General features: G+C 47.3%; 2 protein-coding genes across 2 annotated transcripts in view; one reads left to right on the top strand and one right to left on the bottom strand.

Moving 5' to 3' along the window:
• Positions 1–4,402, bottom strand: part of LOC309794775 (uncharacterized protein) — a gene marked incomplete at its 5' end in the record, with an annotated part of 143,470 nt that extends 139,068 nt beyond the window's left edge. The window contains 2 exons of the mRNA XM_082606664.1: positions 3,339–4,064; positions 4,206–4,402. Of these exons, the coding sequence (XP_082462790.1) occupies positions 3,339–4,064; positions 4,206–4,402 (923 nt within the window). The remainder of the gene's footprint in view (positions 1–3,338; positions 4,065–4,205) is intronic.
• Positions 4,028–20,551, top strand: WDR87 (WD repeat domain 87). Its single transcript, XM_082607077.1, is given in 19 exon segments — positions 4,028–4,243; positions 9,052–9,172; positions 10,175–10,345; positions 10,716–11,165; positions 11,167–11,969; positions 11,971–12,640; positions 12,644–13,108; positions 13,110–13,364; positions 13,368–13,594; positions 14,066–14,337; positions 14,734–14,990; positions 15,220–16,926; positions 16,930–17,658; positions 17,662–17,828; positions 17,830–18,464; positions 18,467–18,655; positions 18,658–18,764; positions 18,766–20,097; positions 20,101–20,551. Coding segments are annotated over 18 exon segments (8,826 nt in total). The 5' UTR covers positions 4,028–4,243; positions 9,052–9,097; the 3' UTR covers positions 20,416–20,551.
• The last annotated feature ends 395 nt before the right edge of the window (positions 20,552–20,946 follow it).

The following is a 20,946-nucleotide window of genomic DNA, read 5'->3' as shown; positions in this document are numbered from 1 at the left end:
TAATGACTTGAAGCGATAGGCCCTATCAAATATTTAAAAAATCAAGTTACAAATATGTGTGTCTTGATCCCTCCTTTTTTTGGGAGTGGTGAGGGAGAAGGTAGGAAACAGTCAATATTTGCATACATATATCCATAAGTATAGAAAGAGGTAAGTGAGAGCATCTACCCGAATTTCCAAGGGCAGAGAATCTACTTTGTTCTCTCAGACATCTCCAAAACCTGACACTGGATACTCAGTAAATACTCATTGTCTGAATAAATGGTTGTCTTCGGGGGACGGGATTTCGGAGTGGAGGGTGGCACCTATTGTTTTCCTTACGTATCTCTGTATTGACATGTTACTATGAGCATGTATATCTCCGCATAACTTTTTAAAAGCCAAATTCAACCAATTCACACACACACACAAATTAAAGCCATGACCAGAGCAGGTCTAAGAAACAGCAGCGTCAGTCTTAAAGAAAGCACAAATGCACAAACTGGTCCAATAGCATCTCATTCTAACGGCTAAAAACAAACCTTTTACTTTAGAGGAAATAACTGTTCAACTCTTTTATTAAAACATACATTTAATTTAGATTTGGGGAATTAAACACATAACAAGGTTAAGCTGTTATCATAACCTGTGTCATTTTTTTACACCGAAGTTTGAAATATAACCGCAAAATACCTTTTACAGGGAAAAAAAGGCGCCAATCACTGCACATTCTAAATTCCATTTTTGATTTACCACCTAACAACTGCAATGTCTGAAAAACAGGCTCATGTTTAACTCTGACCATTCCACACAGACTGCTAAAAAACCCACATGCTGTTGGCACTAACAATTAAGACCAAGATTTTTTTAAGTCATTGCTTTATTTCCTCAGATTTAAAAAAGCACTTAGGGGGAATTCCCTGGCAGTCCAGGTTAGGACTCGGCGCTTTCACTGCCCAGGCCCTGGTTCGATCCCTGGTCGGGGAACTAAGATCCTGGCAAGCCCTGTGGTGCGGCCATAAATGATTAATTAATTAACTTAATAAATAAATAAATAATAAAACAGCACTTAGGCAAATTTAGTGGTCAGCACAAATTTGAGACCACCGGTTCCCATCTCCAAGTGAAATTACAATGAAAGATCTGACAACAGACTCACCCTAAACGGAGAGCTAATGAATTCCCTGCCCAGCCTCTTCCCTGGTATGTACGCTACCTCCCAAAATGCTCACGATGGCCCTTCCCACAGAGGATATTCTAAGCCGCTGACACGGTGTAACTTTTCAGAAAGAAATTTAGCGACTCAGCTGAGCTTTGCCAGGCTAAAACTGTAGAAATGGGCCCCCTGAAAGCCAGGGCTTTACTCCGGACTTGTGGCCATTGCAATCTGGCCAAGTCCATAGTGCCTTCTCGGCACCCTATGAATACAATGTTTCACATACATCAATCCTTGGTGACTTGAAAGAAACAACTCAGCCTTGTTGGAAAAGTCCATATTCAGTGGCCAAGGGAGAATTTCAGTGCCCACAAGACGGGAGATCAAGAAGGGCCAATGAAATAAATGGTTGCTATGAAATAAGACAGCTCCATCCTTCTTGCCAATCAATTAGACCTGGGAAGCCTGGGGGAGAAGAGCGACTCCCAAGTTTCTGGCTCATTTGCCAAGATGGTGACTGCTGGGTCTAAGAGGAAAAGGAGTTTAGGTTGAACGTTTTGAGTTCATGGTACCCAAGGGGACGGTCACCAGAGGACATCAAGGAGCACAGGCTCCACATGTGGAACTGGAGCTGAGGGTGCTAATAGGGCTTTGAGACATAGTCAAGGGCTGGCAGCAGTGGTACAGTACATAGAGCACCAGAGTGAATGTGTTGGCTTGCGGCGAGGGGTGTGTGAGAGCTGAGCAGGGGGCTGCTGATAGCAAGTCAGTACCATTTCTTCTCAGGCCCTTATACTGCAGTGTGTTCCACAATTTAACCTCTGGTGAATAAAAATTGGGGCGGTGGCGGGGGAGACATTAACCTTGTCCCTGCTCTGCCCTGTAAATACAAACATAAGTAGCAAAGACCTATCAAGAAAAACAAGACGTGTTTATTAAGTGCTTACTATGCACCTGGCCCTGTGCTGAACACTAAATATGAATTATCTCCTGGGATCATCAAAACAACCCTAGCACAAATGTCCTATGACTACCATTTCACAGATGGGACAGTGAGGCTGGGAGTGAACATGTGGGGTAGCTCAGGGCTGTCATGTCACATCCCACCATAGTTAGGCAGTCTCTGGGCCAGATGGAGAACATTGAAGAAGAACAATTATAATATATAAGAGCTGCTACTTAGTGAGAGATGGCTCTGGACTAGGAATACAATCTCAGCAAATCCTTACAACCCTCTGAGGCTGATATTGTTATCCCATTTTACATAGATGGAACCTGAGGCTGCAGGAGAAGAAGTCAATCAGACCAGTTTTGAGTCTGGCCCACTGGAAGACCAACACTACAGCCAGAGCCCCACCCTCAGGGGGGGTCTCTGAGAAACTGGGAAAACGCTGAATAAATGGTACCATTTATTAAATGCTGACTATGTGCCAGCTGCTGCTCTAAGCACTTCACAAATGGTATTCTCATTGCATCCTCAAAACGACTCTACGAGGTGGCTGCTATTAAAATCCCATTTTATAGGCAGAGAAACGAAGGCACAGAGCAGTGAAGTCTGTCGCTCAAGGTCACACAGCTAGTAAATGGTAGAACCTAAGGGTTGAACTTAGCTCTGCCTCCCAAACCAAAGCTCTTAAACAAAATAATTTCAGTTAACAGCAGCCACCCTGCACTGAAGGCTAACTATGGACTCGGCTCACCCTCAACTTACCACATTCGGTCGATAATACCTTCACCCCATTTCTCGGGAGATAACAATAACGCAAACACGTAATAAGTGCCTTCTATGTGCCAAATGCTTTATTCACCAGATCTCAACATTTCAACAGAATTCCCAACAAAAGACAGACACTATTCTTCCCCGGTTAGACTGAAAGGGGAAACTGAGGTTCGGCGCGGTTTCCCTATATCGCACCTCCAGAGTGGCAGAGCCAGAACCCGAACTCACTGCTACCCGACTCCCATGCCACGCTCTTCGGCAACAGCGCCAGGTAGCTCGTCTGGAAAGTTGAAGCATGCGGGCAAGAGACCGGCCAGGTCCGGAGGGCTAGAGTCCCGCCGCCGCCGCCGCCGCCCCCAACAACCGGTGCCCACACCCGGCCGTCCGCCCAGTCGCCCGCCCGCGCTGACCCTCGGGGTCCGAGGGGACACCGATTCCCCACCACCCTTGCGCGAGGCCGACCGTGCACCCGGAGCCACATACCTGGGCGTCCCGGCTGCCCGCCCAGCGGGCCCCACGACCACGGTATCCAGATCCGCGCCGCTTGCTGGAGACGCCGCCAGCTCCTGTGGCCCGAGTGACTTCCAGGCTGCCCACTTCCAAGCCGCTTCGCGCGCCGCCTCCTGGGAACTGTAGTTTCGCCCTAGGCGGCAGCAAGCTGAAAAAGGCCTGGTGCGCAGGTGCTGCCGGGAGCTGTAGGCGCGGGGCCGCGCCGCCTTCTGGGAATGGTAGTCCACCTGTCGCCTCCGTGCCTCTGGAGTCTCCAGAGTACTTCCGCAGCCCCGAGGGGCGTGAGGGATGGAGGCGTGTCTTCTGCAGACTCCAGCCCGTTGACCGCGCTCCTCGCTTGGCGAGGGCGGTTTTTCCCTTTTTCCAAGCCCTGTCCGCCTCCTCCCTTCCTTCAGTGGACCCTCTTCCTCCCTCTCCGCAAAGCGCGAGATACTTACCCCGAGGGCGCGAGCCTCGGGAGAGGCGGGAATAGCGGAGCAGCGAGCTAGACCCCCAACCGAGGGAAGCTGTGGAGAAGGGCGTCTATGCGCGCTCGCGCACGCGCGCTCGCCGGCCAACTCCGGCCTAAATTGCCGCGGGCCCCCGCGGGGAGGACTTTTTTTTTCCTTTCGAACGCGCGCGCGCGCGCGCGGGGGGCCTCGCGCTAGGCTTTTTCCTGCCGGGCGCGCGCCAGTGCGCACGCGCGCTCTCTCCCCTCGCCTCGGTCAGTCCGCCGGGCGCGGGGCTGGGGAGTTAACCGTCCTGTTGGCAGAGTCTTCTCGCAGCATCCCCAAGGTCGCTCTTCAGGCCCTCCTCTTCTAGGTCTGATCCTTCACATAGCTTCTGAGTGCCGCCACACACGCCGTGCCCGTCCCTAGTCGGGAGTGCAGTCGTCGCAGGTAACAGGCGCGGCCCCGGTCTTGAAGAGGCGGACACGCCCTTCTTCCCTCCGGCGCGGAGAGCTGGGACGACCGAATGTGTTGGGATTCGGGTCTGGTCGCCTCTCCCCGTACTAGGCGGCTCCGGAGCTCTGCCTTCGACGGGAGTCTCATGACCATCGCCCAGGGGGTTGCCCTGGAGGCCCGGTTACCTACCATTCATTCGTGTATCGCACATTCTTAGGGTAACCAGTGTTTGTTGAGTACTTACGGCCTGGAAAATTTTGTTCAAATTTAGTCCACCTGCTGGCATAATCAAGGATCCGACTCTTTTTTTCAAAAAATGGATGTTGCCACTCCTACTCCACTAGGGGTTACCGAGGGAACTGGCTAGAATTGCAAGGTTCTCTGGTCAAGAAAACCCAGTCAATACCCTTCGCACGTCATCTTCCTTCCAAGAAGATGCTCAGTAAGACTTGCGCTGGGAAGCATATATTTCTTCTTCCTGAGACAGGGCAGAGGGTCATTCATTTGCTCATTCGTTCAATAAAAATGTATTAAGCACCTACTTCATGCCAGGTTGGGTGATAATGAGGACACGGAGAAATCAAGATAGATTGGGTTCCTACTCTCCAGGAGCGAAGTCCACACCACCACCAGACGGTGATAATTTACAGCAGTACTATCTAATAGAAATATAATGCAAGCCAAAATTGCTATTTTAAAATTTACATTAAATAGAAACAGGTGAAATTAATTTTAATAATTTATTTAAGTCAGTATATCTAAAATAAGTTATGCTTAATGAATAAAAGATTTACATTGCTTCAATTTTAAAATTTAAGTTAATTAAAACTCTGAGGCATTAACAAAGATTCATTTGTGGCATGGGTTATAGCAAAAGGTTGGAAACTGCCCAATTTCCATTGATAGACGTTTAAATAAATAAATGGTAGTTCAGCCACGCAGTGGAATACACTGCAGCTGACAACTGTTGAAAAATGATACAGAGCTGTATGTTTTAATATGAGTTAATCTTTAAGATTATTAAGTGAGAAAAGTGTATATAGCATACTACCATTTGTGTAAGAAAAATAATACTTTTTACATACATGCTTGTGTGTGTACAGAACACCTGTAGAAAGACACGACCAGGGTTACCTTTCTGAAGGGGAAACAGGACAGGTGACCTTCTCTTCAGTATATGTTCCTTGGTATGTTTTGAATATTTTTACCATGTCCATTTTTAAAAGTTGTTTCATTAATGGAGGATGATAGCTAAGTCATAGAATCACTGTATAAGAATTAAGTGAAACAGTGTATGTAAAATGCCTGGCTACCACTTTACAACCTTAATCAGTTCTGGATGCTATCACTACTCCCATGCTGGATAATTCTTAATTACTCAGTAGAAACTGGGCCACCTAGTAATATATGTTTGTCCTGGAAAATTGTTTCTTTCTGTAAAGTTAAGTGCATTCCAGTCCCAGCCCTAGCTGTGAAGTCACTTATAAGGCCAGAGTAGCAGTCCCAGGCCTGGGGACAGACTTGGGCTCCTTATCAGTAATTCAAAAAACAGAGTAAGCCAAGATTGCCCTCGGGCTTTACAGTCCCTCTGACTTTACAGTCAACTGATGCCAGCTGGGCTTTCTGCATCCTTGTCCCCAAATGTGAGAGCCACCTGCAAGGCTGTAGGATCCATGCAGGGCTTTACCTCAAAGCGTGGAGCACACATCACTCTTCTTTTGGGTGGTCAGGTCTCCTTGTTATATGTACTCACAATACTTTGTTCTTTTCCTTCTTCAGCAGGGGCCCAATAGTGTCATGGAGTGCAGTACCCCCTAGAGCCAACTATCTGTATTACAAAGGCAGGGCTCATGGGATGCTGGCTTTCCATCCCACCACCACCGACACAGTACCTTGGAATGGACTGCAACTAAGAAAAAGGATGTGGTGCCAGCATCAATGCCCAATCAGAGACCTGGTTTGTCTCTATAGTCAGCTACAGTCAGATACCATATCTCAGCCCCCAAATTCTGACTGCTCTAAGTTGGCTGCAGGACTTGAATTCTCCCTTTAGATCATCTTTGGGTTATCAAGATATTAAAAAGTCAAGACCATTGGGATTAAGGCATCTTGCGCTCTCTCTGGACTTGCTTTTAAGGACAGGTAATGGGATTAGGGAATCAAATGTGGGGCATTTTAGGAGAGGTTTCCTCTAAGGACACTGGTATAGGGGATGGGAGAGAGTGGCAACAACAACAAACATAGGTATGGGTGTTGAAGGCCTTCCTTCTCACTTAACCTCCAAAGAATAGGCCCCCAAAGGGTCCCAACCACTTGCTTTTTATAGGCTGGTCAAGAGAAGTTGGACCCAGAGGAGATAATTAGGAAAAATGGAAACTGATGTCAATGACTGCAAATTTGTTGACTACAAATGACTACTCTCTCGGCAGCTCTGGGGCCCCAAGAAGGAGCTGGTTGGGTAAATCTGAGCTGTGGGGCCCTGGCCTGTAGGGCCATCCACCGATCCATTTCAGCAGATCACAGTGGCTCCTGAGAGGTGGTCCAAAAGAGCAGCAAGTGCAGGGTTACAGGGGAATAGAATGGAAAAAGATATGGCAGGAGGGCAGCATGCAGCCTTGGGGAGAGTGGAAGGACATAGGGGATGCTAATGTCTGAAAGCCAGTCCCCAGTTCCCATTAGTGGGTTTGTGGGGAAGAGAGCTCACTTAGCATTAGCTGGGAGAACCTTTTACTTCTCTCAAATGATAGAAGAATCTAGAACTGTGAGTTGGATCTTAGTCTTGAATCTGCCCTGTGTAGCTTTGAACACATCCCTTTTCCTCGCTGAATTCACATTCCTTATATGTACAATGGAGACGATGGTATCTGCCTCTCAGAATTCTTTCAAGAACTAATGAAGTGATTGATGTGAAAGCTTTTTTTTTTTTTTTTGGCCGCACCATGAGGCATGCGGGATCTTAGTTCCCTGACCACAGATCCAACCCGCGCCCCCTACAGTGGAAGCGCAGAGTCTTAACCACTGGACTGCCAGGGAAGTCCCTGTGAAAGCTTTTTTTTGTGGGCACTAAACCACCCTACACATAAGATGATGGTAAGTTTTGCCTGTTGCTTCCCCCCGCAGATCCAGCCATCAGGTCTCTGTGGCAACACAGGGCCTAGGCTTAGCCATGCCAGAGGGTGGGTTCTGCTGACCTTGCCTCAGGAGGCCCAGGCCAAATGATCTGGAACTCCAACAGCTCTCCAAACCAGTGTTTCTCAGACTTTAAGACCAGCTGGAGAGCTTGTTAAAACTCAGATTTTTGGGCCCTATGCTCGGAGTTTCCGATAGTAGGTCTAGGGTGGGGCCTGATAATTTGCATTTCTAACAAGTTCCCAGGTGATGCTGATGCTGCTGTCCTGAGGATCGCAGTTCGGGGACCACTTCTTTAAACTGAAAGTCCATCAGTTTTCCTTCATCTGGCAGGCACAAGGATGGCTTCCACTGCCCTCTGCTGGCCAGACTATTAAATTTAGCTGTAATGTTTCCAGAGCAACTGAAAAGTACAAAGTATAGGTTGGAAGGAAATAACTAGTACTTCTCTGAGAACCAAACCAGCCTAAAAACAGCAATCATAATTGTTTGTTGCTTCAGAGTATACTTTAAAAAGTATTCATAGGAATTATCTTAGTTGATCCTTGCAACAATCCTGTGAAGTTGCAAGGATCTGGCATTTTCATTTTACAAATGAGGAAAACAAGCCCATCGTCAGATCAGTAATGACAGACCCCCTGACAGAGGGAACTTGTTAAAAGTAGGATTTATTCACCATCCAAGTAAGAAAAGTAGAGGTTTGTCCTCATGGAGGCCAAAGAGAAGGGAATGGGGAGGAGGAGGATGAATAGCAGATGTATCACATGCAAGAGAGCTACTTGATTCCACAAGCCTGGGAAAGCCTGCAAGGCCGAATGGCTGGATCCTTTCTCCAGCTGGGCTACATGGAGCTGACTCTTTGTCCTGGGCACCCTTTATCTCGATTTCCTGTTTCAGTAGTCAGACTTCAATGTCCACAGAATCACCTAGGGAGCTTGTTACAAGTGAAGCACTCAGGGGCCCACCACCATGGTTCTGCTTCAGTACCTAAGGATCTGCATTTTAAGATGTACCTCTCCCCCAGGAATCCCAGTGCAGGAGGTCCAGGGTCCACACTTTGGGAACTACTAGTTCTTGCAAAAAGATCTCTTGACAGCCCATCACCAGCAAGGAACAATTATTTGCCTGTGACAGTATTCCTTTCCAGCCCCTCTTAGGTTTCTCTGCTTCCCTCCCCCATTATATCCTAATGGATGATAGCCAATGCTAAGCTTCAACCTCCAACTCCTTTATTTACCCTCTCCAAGCCTCAGTTTTCTCAAATGAGGTGATACCTACCTACCTCACTGGGCTGCAGTGAGGATTAAATGAGAAGGCATCTTATGCATAGTTCCTGACATTGAAAAAGTGTCCAATGAACATGAGTTCATGGATCTTGCCTTCTGATTTCTAGCTCCTCAAAAAGTATCAGTGGGGCTTCCCTGGTGGTGCAGTGGTTGAGAGTCCGCCTGCCGATGCAGGGGACGCAGGTTCGTGCCCCGGTCCGGGAAGATCCCACATGCCGTGGAGCGCCTGGGCCCGTGGGCCATGGCCGCTGAGCCTGCGCGTCCAGAGCCTGTGCTCCGCAACGGGAGAGGCCACAACAGTGAGAGGCCCGCGTACCGCAAAAAAAAAAAAAAAAAAAAAAAAAAAAAGTATCAGTGGCTAAGCTGGCCCCTTTTGTATTCCTACAGGTTTTTAAACAATGGTCCTGAGGAGGACCAGGGGATAATCAAGGTGATGACTTCCCCCAGACTCATTCCCCTGTGGAAGGATTTTAAATACCTTATAAATGACATGATACATAAAAGCAAGGTAATGTATATGTAGAACATAAACAAGTTATTGGCCTCTATCTATCTTAAGTGTTATGAGCACTTCAGAGGAGCATAGATCCTCTATGCAGGAAGCAGGCAGGGTAGATGATAAAGACAACTGTCCCCTTAGTAGAAAGTGGGCCATCAACTTCCAAATGAGTCTAGAGACCTCTTGCAAGGACATTTTGATGGTGAGAGGTTAACACTTTGAAGCATTTCAGAAGAACCAACCCTCAGGGAAGAGAGATTTTTCTAAAAGAGAATGGAGAAGCCACCAGAGAGAACATCTGCCAACCTCAGTTTTGCTATGGCTGGCTCTGTGTAAAAGGATCCCAGGTGCATGTTTCATAGCATGTGCTCTATCACAGTGGGATAATACACACACACAAACACACACACACACACATATAGTGTGTGTGTGTCTCTATATATATAAAATGTGTGTATATATATATGTGTGTGTGTGTGTATGTATATATATATATATATATATATACACACACACATAAAAAATCTTCCTCTGTCAAACTTAAAGGCCAGATAGGGTGTCCTAAAAGTCTTACTTAGTGCACTTTTAGGCTTTAATAAAGCTGCACTGACTTTTGGGATACTGTGTTACTTTACATGTGGGCATATGGCGGTGCACTTGCCTTTGTAATCTGTTATATGTGTCTTTTATGACATATGTACCTTTTAGACAGGAGGGAGAATGTTAGAGGACATGTTGGGAAGAACATCAGTTTTCCCCTGTGCTCACACCATAAAATTTGCCCATATAGGCCCTATAGCAGTTTGGTTCGCTTTTGTGTTGGGGGTTTTGTTACATGCTTGTGAAGTATAGTGTCCCACAGGTGATAAATTGTTCACGTGTGGGAGCCACAGGAGTGATCCTTGGGGCTGAGGCGTAACTTTGAGAACTGCTTCAATTGTAACTTGCATGAGAATATATTTAGTGCATATGTGTTCCTGGTCTCTTAGTTTATGCCATGCCTCTCCCCAGCAAACTTTAGATGACCCAAAGACTGATGTAGTTGTGTTGAATGACCGGTCCCAGATCCTGTTCAAAGAGTCTCGCCATCCTCAAAATATGCCACTTATATGCTATGACTTCAGTGATGCCCACTTCTTTGCTTCCCTCTCGTGGGTGACAACAAGCACAAAAGAAATACAGGTAAAACTACCCAGCCTTTCTTCTTAGCCCATTCTACAGGGGCCATGCCCATGTAAGTTCTGACCCTAGATTAACCCAGGAAGATACACCCCCTGAATGAAAGTGACCTGGATCCAGGATTCCCCGTTCATCCTTTCCCCAATTACAGTCTCTGTGTTGAACAGATTTTATGGTTCTCCTAAAGTAGACCAAGGTTAGGGAAAGAGTCCTAGGTTTCCTGCTTCTACAATATTTCCAACTCCCAAAACCAGGGGGTAAAATCACTCTAGAGTCTTCCAGTTTCTCCTTAACAAGAGAAAAATAGCTGAATATTCTGCCCTTTCTTCTTCTACTATCTTTTCTAGGCAGTTCCCATCTTTTTCTCTTCTAGGCTGTGGTATGGATGAAGAGCAAAACTGAGGACACGGTGGAGAAGAGAACATTCTCCACGACCGAACGACTGCCACCCATCCAGTCCATGGTTCACACAGGTTCCTTTCATATCCTCGTGGTCTACTGTGGCGACCTGCTCCTGCGGCTCTTTGGGGACCACTTTCAGTCATTCAAACCCCTGGGTATAGTGCCCTGCCGCTTTAACATCAGCTGCCTCTGCTATGACCCAGAAATGAAGATGCTTCTGTCGGGAATCCTGGGGGCAGTGGTCACCTGGGTCATGGAGCAGAGTGGCAAGGGTCTCCAAATAGCCCACATGGTTTCCATGCCTGGTGATGAGCTCGTCCACAACATCATGTTGAACGGCCCCAATGGCTCCCTTGTAGCCCTGTGTGAGACTGTGGTGAGGGTCCTTGAGCGCCAGGGCCACGGCCGGCTGGCAGAGGTGGAAGAGCCTCCCTTCCACCACCAGTGGCTCCTCAATCACCTGCTGCTTCACCTGTTTTGAGCAGGGCTTTCTCTATGCTGGAAACAGGACTGGGGAAATCCAAGTGCGGAGCCTCAATCAGGGCCACGCACTCCACAGTTTCAAGGCCCATTTCTCATCGGTGATATGTATCCGCAGCCGGCCAGAAGCCCACACCCTGCTAACAGCCGGCCAAGAAGGCTTAATCAAGGAGTGGAACCTGACTTCAGGGAGTCTGCTGCGGCAGCTAGAACTTGGCGAGGAACTGTATCAACTCCAGTTTATTGATAGCACCACTTTCTTCTGCCAGACTACCCATTCTTTCTCCTTGGGCAGTCTGCCCTGCTTCTATAACCTCTTCAGTGTCTGTGGTTCTGCTCCCCAGCAGATACGTCGGGTCCACTGTGGCAATAACTGGTTCCAGATCCTGTGCACTACTGAGGATGGCTTGTTGCACTTTGTGTCCTCACTAACAGGGAATCTTCTGGTTATCACCTGGCCCTTCTCAATCCTGGACCAGGCTGTGGGTTGCGCCTATGACCCAGATAAAGAGGAACTCTTTGTAGCAACAGGCAGTTCAGATGTGCTGGTATTTGACACAACGTGCTGCCCTTGCCCAGCCAAGTATCTTATATGCACCTCACCAGATTCTCAGGACTTGGTACAATGCCTGGTTTATGGGCATTTCCACCTGGGTCGGGGTCTAGAAGGACTAATGTTCTCTGGACACCAGAGTGGTGTGATCAGAGTGCTTTCCCAGCACAGCTGTGTCCAAATAGACACTCATGCACTTTGGGGCTGTATTAGCACTCTCTACACTGCCTGGAGGCCTTTCTGGTTGCCGAGAAAACTCTTTGCTCTGTTCCTATGGAATGGATGACTATGTACACCTATCAGAAGCTGTGCTTGAAGGGGTGAGAGTGCAGCTGCAGCCCCTCACCAGCATTCTCAGCAGCTGTCAGCTAACACACTTGATACTCTTGCCCAAGTCTGTGGGTGCCATCACGGAGACTAACTGCCTGCGTCTCTGGAAGTTCCATGACTTTCTGTCCTCTGGGTCACAGGAAGGCTCAACGCTCATAGAGACATTGCCTCTACACCAGTGTACCATCACATCTTTTGATGCCTGCCTAACCTTGAGTCTTTTTGTCACGGGTGGCAGTGATGGCTCTGTCCGGATCTGGAACTTCCATGGTAGACTCATAGCCATGCTGGACTCATCATTGCACTTTGGCCCACTGTGCTTTGCAAATGACCGGGGTGACCTGCTTGTCACTTTCAACCAGAGTCTTTATCTGGTGTCCTGTTTTAAACTGCTTCTCTCAGCCCTGCTGGCTCGCCTTTCCCTTATGGGTATGACAGATGAAGTGCTAGAAGTTCCTGAGCCTTTCATACCAAGCTTCTTCTTCTCCTTTGAGACCATGCTTGTGCCCAAGTATATCTACTTTGGACAAGGGTAACAGCAATTAGTGGGTCTGGAGAACCTTGTCAATAATCGGGCCATCGCCTTTGATCATAATGTGCCACACGTCATAGAAGAAGATGAGCAAGGGAGCCCTGTGTTACTGTCTTCCTTCAGACACGATTCCTTGTATAAGGAAGCTGATTGGACGCAGGTGAAAAAACCTCCTCATTCCCATGATGTGCTTCCTCCCCAGCTACAGCTGACTACCTGGGATGGACTCAACCCTTACCAGATACTGCGATACTACTTTGGTCATGGGCAGAAATGGCTGTTGGCTCCGGATTGCTATATCCCTAACTCAGTGATTCATGCCCGTCTTTGGCCTCCGGGCAGCCCAATATACCTACAGTGCAACCTGCACTCACCCATGCGGGAACGGGAATGGGACAAGTCTCAACAATTCTTCTTCTGGCACGGTAGGGCAAGAGCTGTAAGTGATGTAGGAGAATATGCACGTGAAAAAGGAGGATGAAGACTTCCTTGAAATAAGAGCGTCAAAGGATATAACTTACAGTGTCCTTACAGACTCAGCAAACTGCAGTTGGCTGGGAAGAAAGATGAGTGAAATAGCTATCAATAGCCTGATAGAGACAATTCTCAATATTATGATCCATGCTTCTCCACTGAAGTACCAGGGCTGTATTGGTGCACTAGGGCAAATCTTTGCCTCTTACCAGGTGTCTCCACTCCTGCGTGCTGAAACAGCCCATCGTCTGTAGGATGATACAACCAATTCCAATCCACTGATCCAAGAGCTAGCCTGGGAAGGGCTGAAGCATCTAGGAATGATTACGCATCTCTTTGCCGTGCCTCTGGCTCAAAGACTAATGGACAAAGATGAAAGAGTGAGGAATAAGGCCCTGAGCCTCATGGCTGAGACTGGAATCCACTCTAAGACCTCACTCTTAAACTTGATCCAGAACCAGGATACTTTCCGGGAGATGCAGTAAGTTCTTTGTGCTTTCCTCAGTTCTTTACTAGCTTCTGATTTTCTTCTTCCCCTTTCCCATTTTTCCCTTCTCTGCCTTCACTGTCTCTTCATCTCTGTTCATTAGCTCTTCCTGTCCTTTTTCCTTGTTCATAGCCTTTTTTCATTCCTAGACTATCCTGATGATCCCCTAACTGCTCACTCCTTTCTCCATTTCTTCTCCTATTCCTGTTTGTCCCCTACCTCTTCAAGTGCCCCTTTTTCACCCTCTTCTCCTACCCTTGAAGGCCCCATACAGGTCACGCCATGCATTACCATCTTGGCTTCCTAGACTTTTTCTTTCTTCTTCGCCATTCTTTACCTCTACATACGCTGTCTCTGTTGGTCATGTTGTCAAGTCCCCTGCCTGTTCCATAGCTGTTCTTTCCTTCTCATTCTCCCTCTTGTCCCTGATTCAGCATGGTCCTTCCTCTCCTTTGACTTTCATAGGCAGGAAATGATCGGGGAAGAAACCCTGGACCATCTTCTGGGAATGCAGGCCACAGATCTCCAAATCCTTCATACCCAAGTGGAGCAGCGATTGAATGAAAACCTGATCTTATCACTGGGTGATGAAAAGCCTACTTTTTCTTTAGATGTCTCAGGGGCTTCTGAACTTACCGCCCTTTCCAACCAACTTGATACAGCTCCTGAAGAATCTGAAGTTGCCTACAAGCGCAGCAAAGGCCAAAGATGGGGCCAAGTAGGAGGCAGAAAGCATAGTATGTATGGGATGATCTGGTTAATGCCTCAGGGTCCCCAAGAGGCAGGGTAGTTAAGGCTAACGTGGGTCAAGAGGTATCAGATAGGAACAGAGATAAGTGGAAAGATCCTTTCACAGAAAAGAACCTTCCTAGGAAGAATCGACCCAAATTCAGAGAGACTCCAAAACCTATCTCTCTAAGACTTGACAGAGGTCCGGGCGTGGGTGCGGGGGGAGGGAGGAGGGAAGGCACTGGGAATAAAGTAAGGAGAATGCCTTTTTTTAAAAAAGGCCTAGCCCCCTCTGTTGCTACATCTGTTATGGCAGTTCCTCTTAGCTCTTACCAGATTTTGGGAAGGGCTTCATTTAAGCCTCCCAAGCTTCCCTTATCTACATCTCCTGATTCTCCCTATAGCCCGAAAATTTTTGCAGAGCCTCAAGAAGATGAAAGAGACTGGCACAGAGCCAGGTCCCTTAGAGGGTGAAGGTGATCAGAGTGAAGCTGCACCAACTGAGGGGGAGGAGTGTAGGTCTTCAACCTCCAGTATACTAAAGATCTCAAAAGATGATGAACAGGAGCCTCCAGGGATAGATGCCTCAAAGGATCATGTTGCATTGACCCTGAAGATGCTGAGGAAGATAAGTGACAAAAGAGGCAGGAGGGCTTCCCTGGTGGCGCAGTGGTTGAGAGTCCGCCTGCCGATGCAGGGGACACGGGTTCGTGCCCCGGTCCGGGAAGATCCCACATGCCGCGGAGCGGCTGGGCCCGTGAGATATGGCCGCTGAGCCTGCGCATCCGGAGCCTGTGCTCCACAACGGGAGAGGCCACAACAGTGAGAGGCCCGCGTACTGCACAAAAAAAAAAAAAAAAAAAAAAAGAGGCAGGAAAGCAACACTTCAGGAACCCATAAAGAGGCGCAAGAGGAAGACAATAGATGCTGAAGTTACAATTGAGGACCCTCCATATCCTATAAGGAGAGAATCAGTTGTGAAGCTGGTGAAAGTAAAAGAGCGGGGTGCCTCTGGAGCTCCTGGCCACAGGACTACCCCTGAAGATGGCTCATCATGGCGGGATGATCTATGTCGTCTTATGACCCTGAGGATATCTGGTTCCCAGACAAAAATGTCAGAAGCTCTAAACACTGAGCTAGTGACCATGGCTCAGGAGGTGCTGGCAGATCGACAGCCCAGCTGGGAGCTCTTTCAGGAGATCTGCCCCCTGTTGAAGAAAGAAAGTAAGGAACTGCTTGAGGACCTTGACTGGGATGTAGCCTGGCCAGAGGAGAAACCAGTTTTTCCTCATGGAGGAGCAATTAGAGAGGACATGGTGATCAGAGACAAGGAAGAGGAGACAAAAGAGGAGCAAGAGCGAAAGAAAGAAAGGGATGTGCAGGACTTGCGGGAAACCCAGGTGATTCCAAAAAAAGGCAAGAAAAAGAAAGTTGTTTTTTTAGAACCAGACGTAACCAAGGGAAAACGAATATCAAAGAAAGAAGAGAAGAAACCCTCTAAGAAGCCTTCTAAGCAGAAGGGGAAAGCAGTCCAGCAGGAAATAAAACTGGATAAAAAAGAGAGGAAAAAAACCAAAGAAGAGGAGAGGGACGTGAGTCAGGAAGTGGGGGAAAAGGCCAAATTAGAGGAGAAAGTGGTTGAGCAAGAAGGAAGACCAGTTAAGGAAGAGACAAAGCTGTCTTGGCAGGAGTGGAAGAAGTCCTGGGATCAGTGGAAACAGGCCTACAGTGAGACGAGGATATCCTGGGATGAATGGAAGAAAGCCTGGGAAAGCAGGCATCTTCAGGAAGAGGAGAAGCTCCATGAGGAGGCAGAAAAGCTGTTCCCAGATGAGGAAGAGCTGGAGAGGGACAAGAAGAAGCAGACAGGGGATGAATGGTCACAGATCTGGGAAAAGATGTCAGCCAGGGCCAGGGAGCAATTGTTGGAGGATGAGGAGGAAGTGACCCTGGAGGAAGAATTGTCTCAGGAGTGGGAACGAGAAGAAGAAGCAGCAGCAGCAGAAGAAGGAGAAGAGCTGATGACAGAAGAGCAGAGACAGATCCACCAAGAATATAAACAGGCACAGGTTGAGAGGAAACGGGCCCAAGTTGAAATAAAACGGGCCCAAGAAAAGAGGAAGCTGGCACAAGAAGTACAGAAGCTAGCACAGGAAGAGAGAAAAATGGCCAGAGACTATGAGAAACTGGCTCAGAAAGACAGGAAAATGGTCCAGGCAGAGAGGAAGTTTATCCAGAATGAGGAAAAACTAGCCCAAAGAGAGGAGATGCTAACCCAGGAAGCAGAGAAATTGGCCCAGCGAAGGAAGAAACTGGCCATGAAATTGGAGAAACTGGCTCAAGAAGAAGAGAAAATAGCAAAGAAAGGAGGGAAGCTAGCTGAGGTAAAAAAGATATTGGTCCAGAAACTGGAAAAACTGGCCCAGAAGGAGCAAGATCTAGCATGGCAAGAAAAGGAACTAGCCCAGGAATTGGAGGACCTGGCATGGGAAGAGGAGGAACTGAATCAGGAAGAGGAGGAACTGGTCAATGAAGAGGAGAGACTGGATCAGGAGGAGATGACACTGGCCTCTCAAGAGGAGAAACTGAATGTGGAATAGAAAGAAGTGGTCCAGAAAGAAGAACTGCTGATCCAGGAAGAGGAGAAACTGGTCCAGGACAAGGAAAAACTGGCTGAGGAAAAGGAAAGACTTGGCCAGAAAAGGGAGCAATTGATGGAGAATAAGCAAAAGTTGGCCCAGGAAGAAGAGCTGCTGATCCAGGAACAGAAGAAACTGGCCCAGGACAATGTAAAATTGCCTGAAGAAGAGGAAAGACTTGGCCAGAAAAGGGGGCAACTGATGGAGAATAAGCAGAAATTGGCCCAAGAAGAAGAGCTACTGATCGAGGATGAGAAGAAACTGACCCAGGACATGGAAACACTGCCTGGGGAGGAGGCAAGACTTGTCCAGAAAAGGGAACAATTGATAAAGAATAAGCAAAAACTGGCCCAGGAAAGGAATAAATTGGTCCAGAGCAAGGAAGAACTCCCCAAAACCAAGGAGATACTAGCCTGGAGGCAGAAGACTCTGGCTCAGGAGGAGAATCTGGCTCAGGAGAAGGTGAAACTGGCTCAGAGGAAAGAAAACTTAATCCATCTCAAAGAAAGCCTCACCCAGAAGAGAAAGAAATCAGACCAAGAAAAGGAGAAACTGGACATGTACAAGAAGAGAGTGGTTCAGATAGAGAAGAAGCTGATGGAGGAAAAGGAGAAACTTTTCCAGAAGAAGGAGAAATTGGCTGCTATAGAGGAAAAACTGACCCAATTAGAGGAAAGCTTGGCTGAGAAATAGCACCAAATAGCCCAGGACAAAATGAAGTTAGCTACGGAAAAGAGGGTGATATTCCAAGGACTGAAACAGCTCAGAGGTGACTGGTCTATTACTAAGGAAGAAAAGGCATTGGGCATGGAAATAAAGAAACTGGCCTGGGAGAAGGTGAGACTGGCTGAGGGAAAGGAAACTCTTTAAAAAAGAGACTCAAGAAACTTCAAGACAGGGAAGACCAACTAAGGATGAACTAGAACTAATTAAGAGGAAACTGCCACTAGAGGAAAAGATACTGGTCTATGAAGATAGGATACTGGCCACAGAGCAAACAGACATTACCAAAGGAAAACTGGCGTTTACTAGAGGAGGGAGAGTATGTGCCCAGGAAGAAAGGAAGCTAGCCAAATTAATAAGGAAGTTGGCTAAAGAAAGCAAGGGCATTTCCAAGAAACCATTAAAAGTAAGCAGCAAAATCTTAAAGATACTTCAAGGCCTTATCAAAAAAGAAAGGAAACTAACCCAGGAAGAAATAGAGATGACAAAGTTAAAGAGGTCATTCTTTACTAAGGAAAAGGAATTGAACAAGGTACAGAACGAACTTGATGCCAAGGAGTGGGATTTTTCTGAGGAACAACCAGAAATTGCCACAGATGAGAAGAAACTGGCTAAGAGGCAGAGAAAACTGGCCAAGGAAATGAGAAGATTGATAAAGAAAGAGAAAAAGATGACTGAGGAAGAAAGCAGATTGGCCAGGCAACAGAGAGAAGTCATACAGGAAGAAGAGGAGGATGAAATAACGGAGGAAGAAGAGGCAAAGCCATTCCTTAAAGGTCAAGAAAGAGAAAAAAGCTAAAGAGAGTTGATTTGCAACAGGAAGAGTTTCTCAGTCAAGAGGATGAGGTGAAAAGTGTGAAAAGTGAAGAGAGCTTTTCTGAAGAAATGGAAAGCTTGTTACATGAAATAGAGCGAGAGGGTTTGTCTGAAGAGGAGGAGGAGGAGGAAGGGAAGGAGAAGAAAAAGAAAAGAAGAAGGTGCAGGAGGAGGAAGAGGAGGAGGAGGAAGTGTTTGAGAAGGAGGAAAGCATGAGTGAGGAAGAGATGGAGCGTTTGAGTGAGAAAGGGGGAGGAAGAGGAGAGAAGCTCATTGGAAGAAGAGGTAGACAAGAAGAAAGAGATCTTTAAAAAAGAAAAACTATTTAAGTTACCAGGAGAAAGAAAAAAGGACTTAAAAGGAAGAGAAGCAGTCCCTCCTATTGAGAAAAGAATCCCCGAGGTCAAAGGCAGTGCTATAAAACTTGAAGTTCTGAAAAGCCCTTCCAAGCAACTGATCTCAGTAGTTCTGGGGAGGGAAGAGAAGATACCAGTGCCAGGGTCAACTACACAAATATCCTGGGAAGATAAGGCCACAGTACTTGAGACACCCAGGGTATTCCCAGGGACAGGGTTTATGGATAAACAAGAACTGCTGAAGAAATATAAGCCCATACCTCTACAAGTTTTGGATACAGTTTTGGAGTCCCAAGAGCCTGACTTAAAGACCCCATATTTATCCCACATATTGAAGAAGACCATGGAAGCTCATAAACTCCAAGGCAAACAACTAGGGGCCAAGTGGCAGTGGCTTCTGCAGCGTCATCCATCTCTGAAGGGACAGACTGAGGTACAATTACCTGTGTCCAAAATCCTGGCTGAGGAAATATATGCAGACGTCAGCCTCTCAGATGTAGAGTGGATCCACCACGTCCTAGAACAGATGGAGGCAGGAGAACAGCTTTCCAGGGATAGTTTCCAAAGATTGTGCCAGCTTCTCAAAGACCTCACTGCAAAGGAAAACTTAGAGTGGATGCATCTGGCCAAACTTGAAGCCATTGTGTACCATCACAAGCAGAACCTGGAATCACGAAGCACAAGTATCTCAAAACCCAGTAAGGAGCCCATGGGTCCAAAATACCTGAAAGTGATCCCTCCTATAAAAGGAAAGGAAAAGGAAAGCTGGCTAAAACCTTTGGCTGTCTCCACACCAAAGTCCCCATTAGCTACCAAAATGATTCCAGACCTGAAGGCTATAAATTGGCATCTTCTAGGAGAGCCTTACAGGAGTGTGCGGGCAGAGCAGATATCCACTGCTCGCAAGGAGATGGAGATGCAACACCATTATCCTCCAACAAGAGACATTTTCACAGGTGCCCTTGACCCTGTGGAAAAACAAACCCTAGCACTGATGTTTCAAAAGGACTTCTGGGCTTTTAAGGATAAGGGCAGGTTTGCCAAATTGCCCAAGTTGGAAAAGGAGGCACAGCCCATCTCTAAAAAAAAGGACAAGGTGCCTCTACGGGAGACATTTGTGGCAATGTACCATGTTTTGTGGATGTTGCAGGAGCGATACGCGAAAGACAGTGCTGCTTGGATGGAACAGTTCTACCGTCTCATGGACCTGTACCAACTTAAGTCCCCCCGAATCTAGAGGCTACTACAGGAACTGCTACTGAGAGGGGAACCCCAATCCCAAGAGATCATTTACAAAGAGGCCCTAAAGGCCATGGAGCTAGTTCCTGGGGAGCGGTTGTTCTACCACCTGTTCTGTGGTGGCTCTCACACCCCTAAAGGTCCTCTGGAGTTCCAGGCGGTGGTTCTCCTCCCAGGGAAGAACAATGTACGTACCATGCTCCCTATGGGCATTGCCCGGTATGGGATCTTGGAACATGCCTGGAAGAGCCTGCCGCAAGCTGATTTACACCTCACCAAGGAATTGCACTACATCGTTGCTCCTACCCCCTAATTTGGGACTGAAGGGGCAGAAAGGCCTTGTCACCAGAATCTAGACCTTTATCCCTAGGGCCCACACAGAGGTAGAGCCATGCCAAAGTTCTTTCCCTATCCAGTTCCAGAAACCAGCTTTTATATGTGGAATAAAGAGGAGATTCTCATTTATAACAAGCACTGTGATGTGTCCCTTTTCCTCAAATGTTGCTTCTCCAGAAAGGTAGCCAAGGAGACCAGATACTCACATACTCTTGAGAGTGGGAAGACTTCCCCAGAGCCAGTGGTGCTCACTCACCCTCTGGAGGCCTTCAGGCAGAAGAGTCTGTCCTTGTCCTCTTCCTTCCTTGCCCCTCACCATTCTCCCTTAAAGACCACAGGAAGGAAAGCACCTGGCACAAAAATGTATTTTTGGCATTAATATAAGAGGCCGTGATATAATGGAAAGAAAATGGATTTTAGAATCAGAAGACCCAGTATTTTGCCTCTTGGTTTTGGGGGGTACACAGTGGAGGCAAACCCTTTCCTGACCATAGTTCTGCATGCTGTT

Source organism: Mesoplodon mirus (assembly GCF_964341445.2).
Source record: "Mesoplodon mirus genome assembly, chromosome: 19".
Lineage (NCBI taxonomy): Eukaryota > Metazoa > Chordata > Mammalia > Artiodactyla > Ziphiidae > Mesoplodon > Mesoplodon mirus.
Note: the sequence above shows the minus strand (reverse complement) of the source record. Positions and strands in the feature narration are given on the sequence as shown.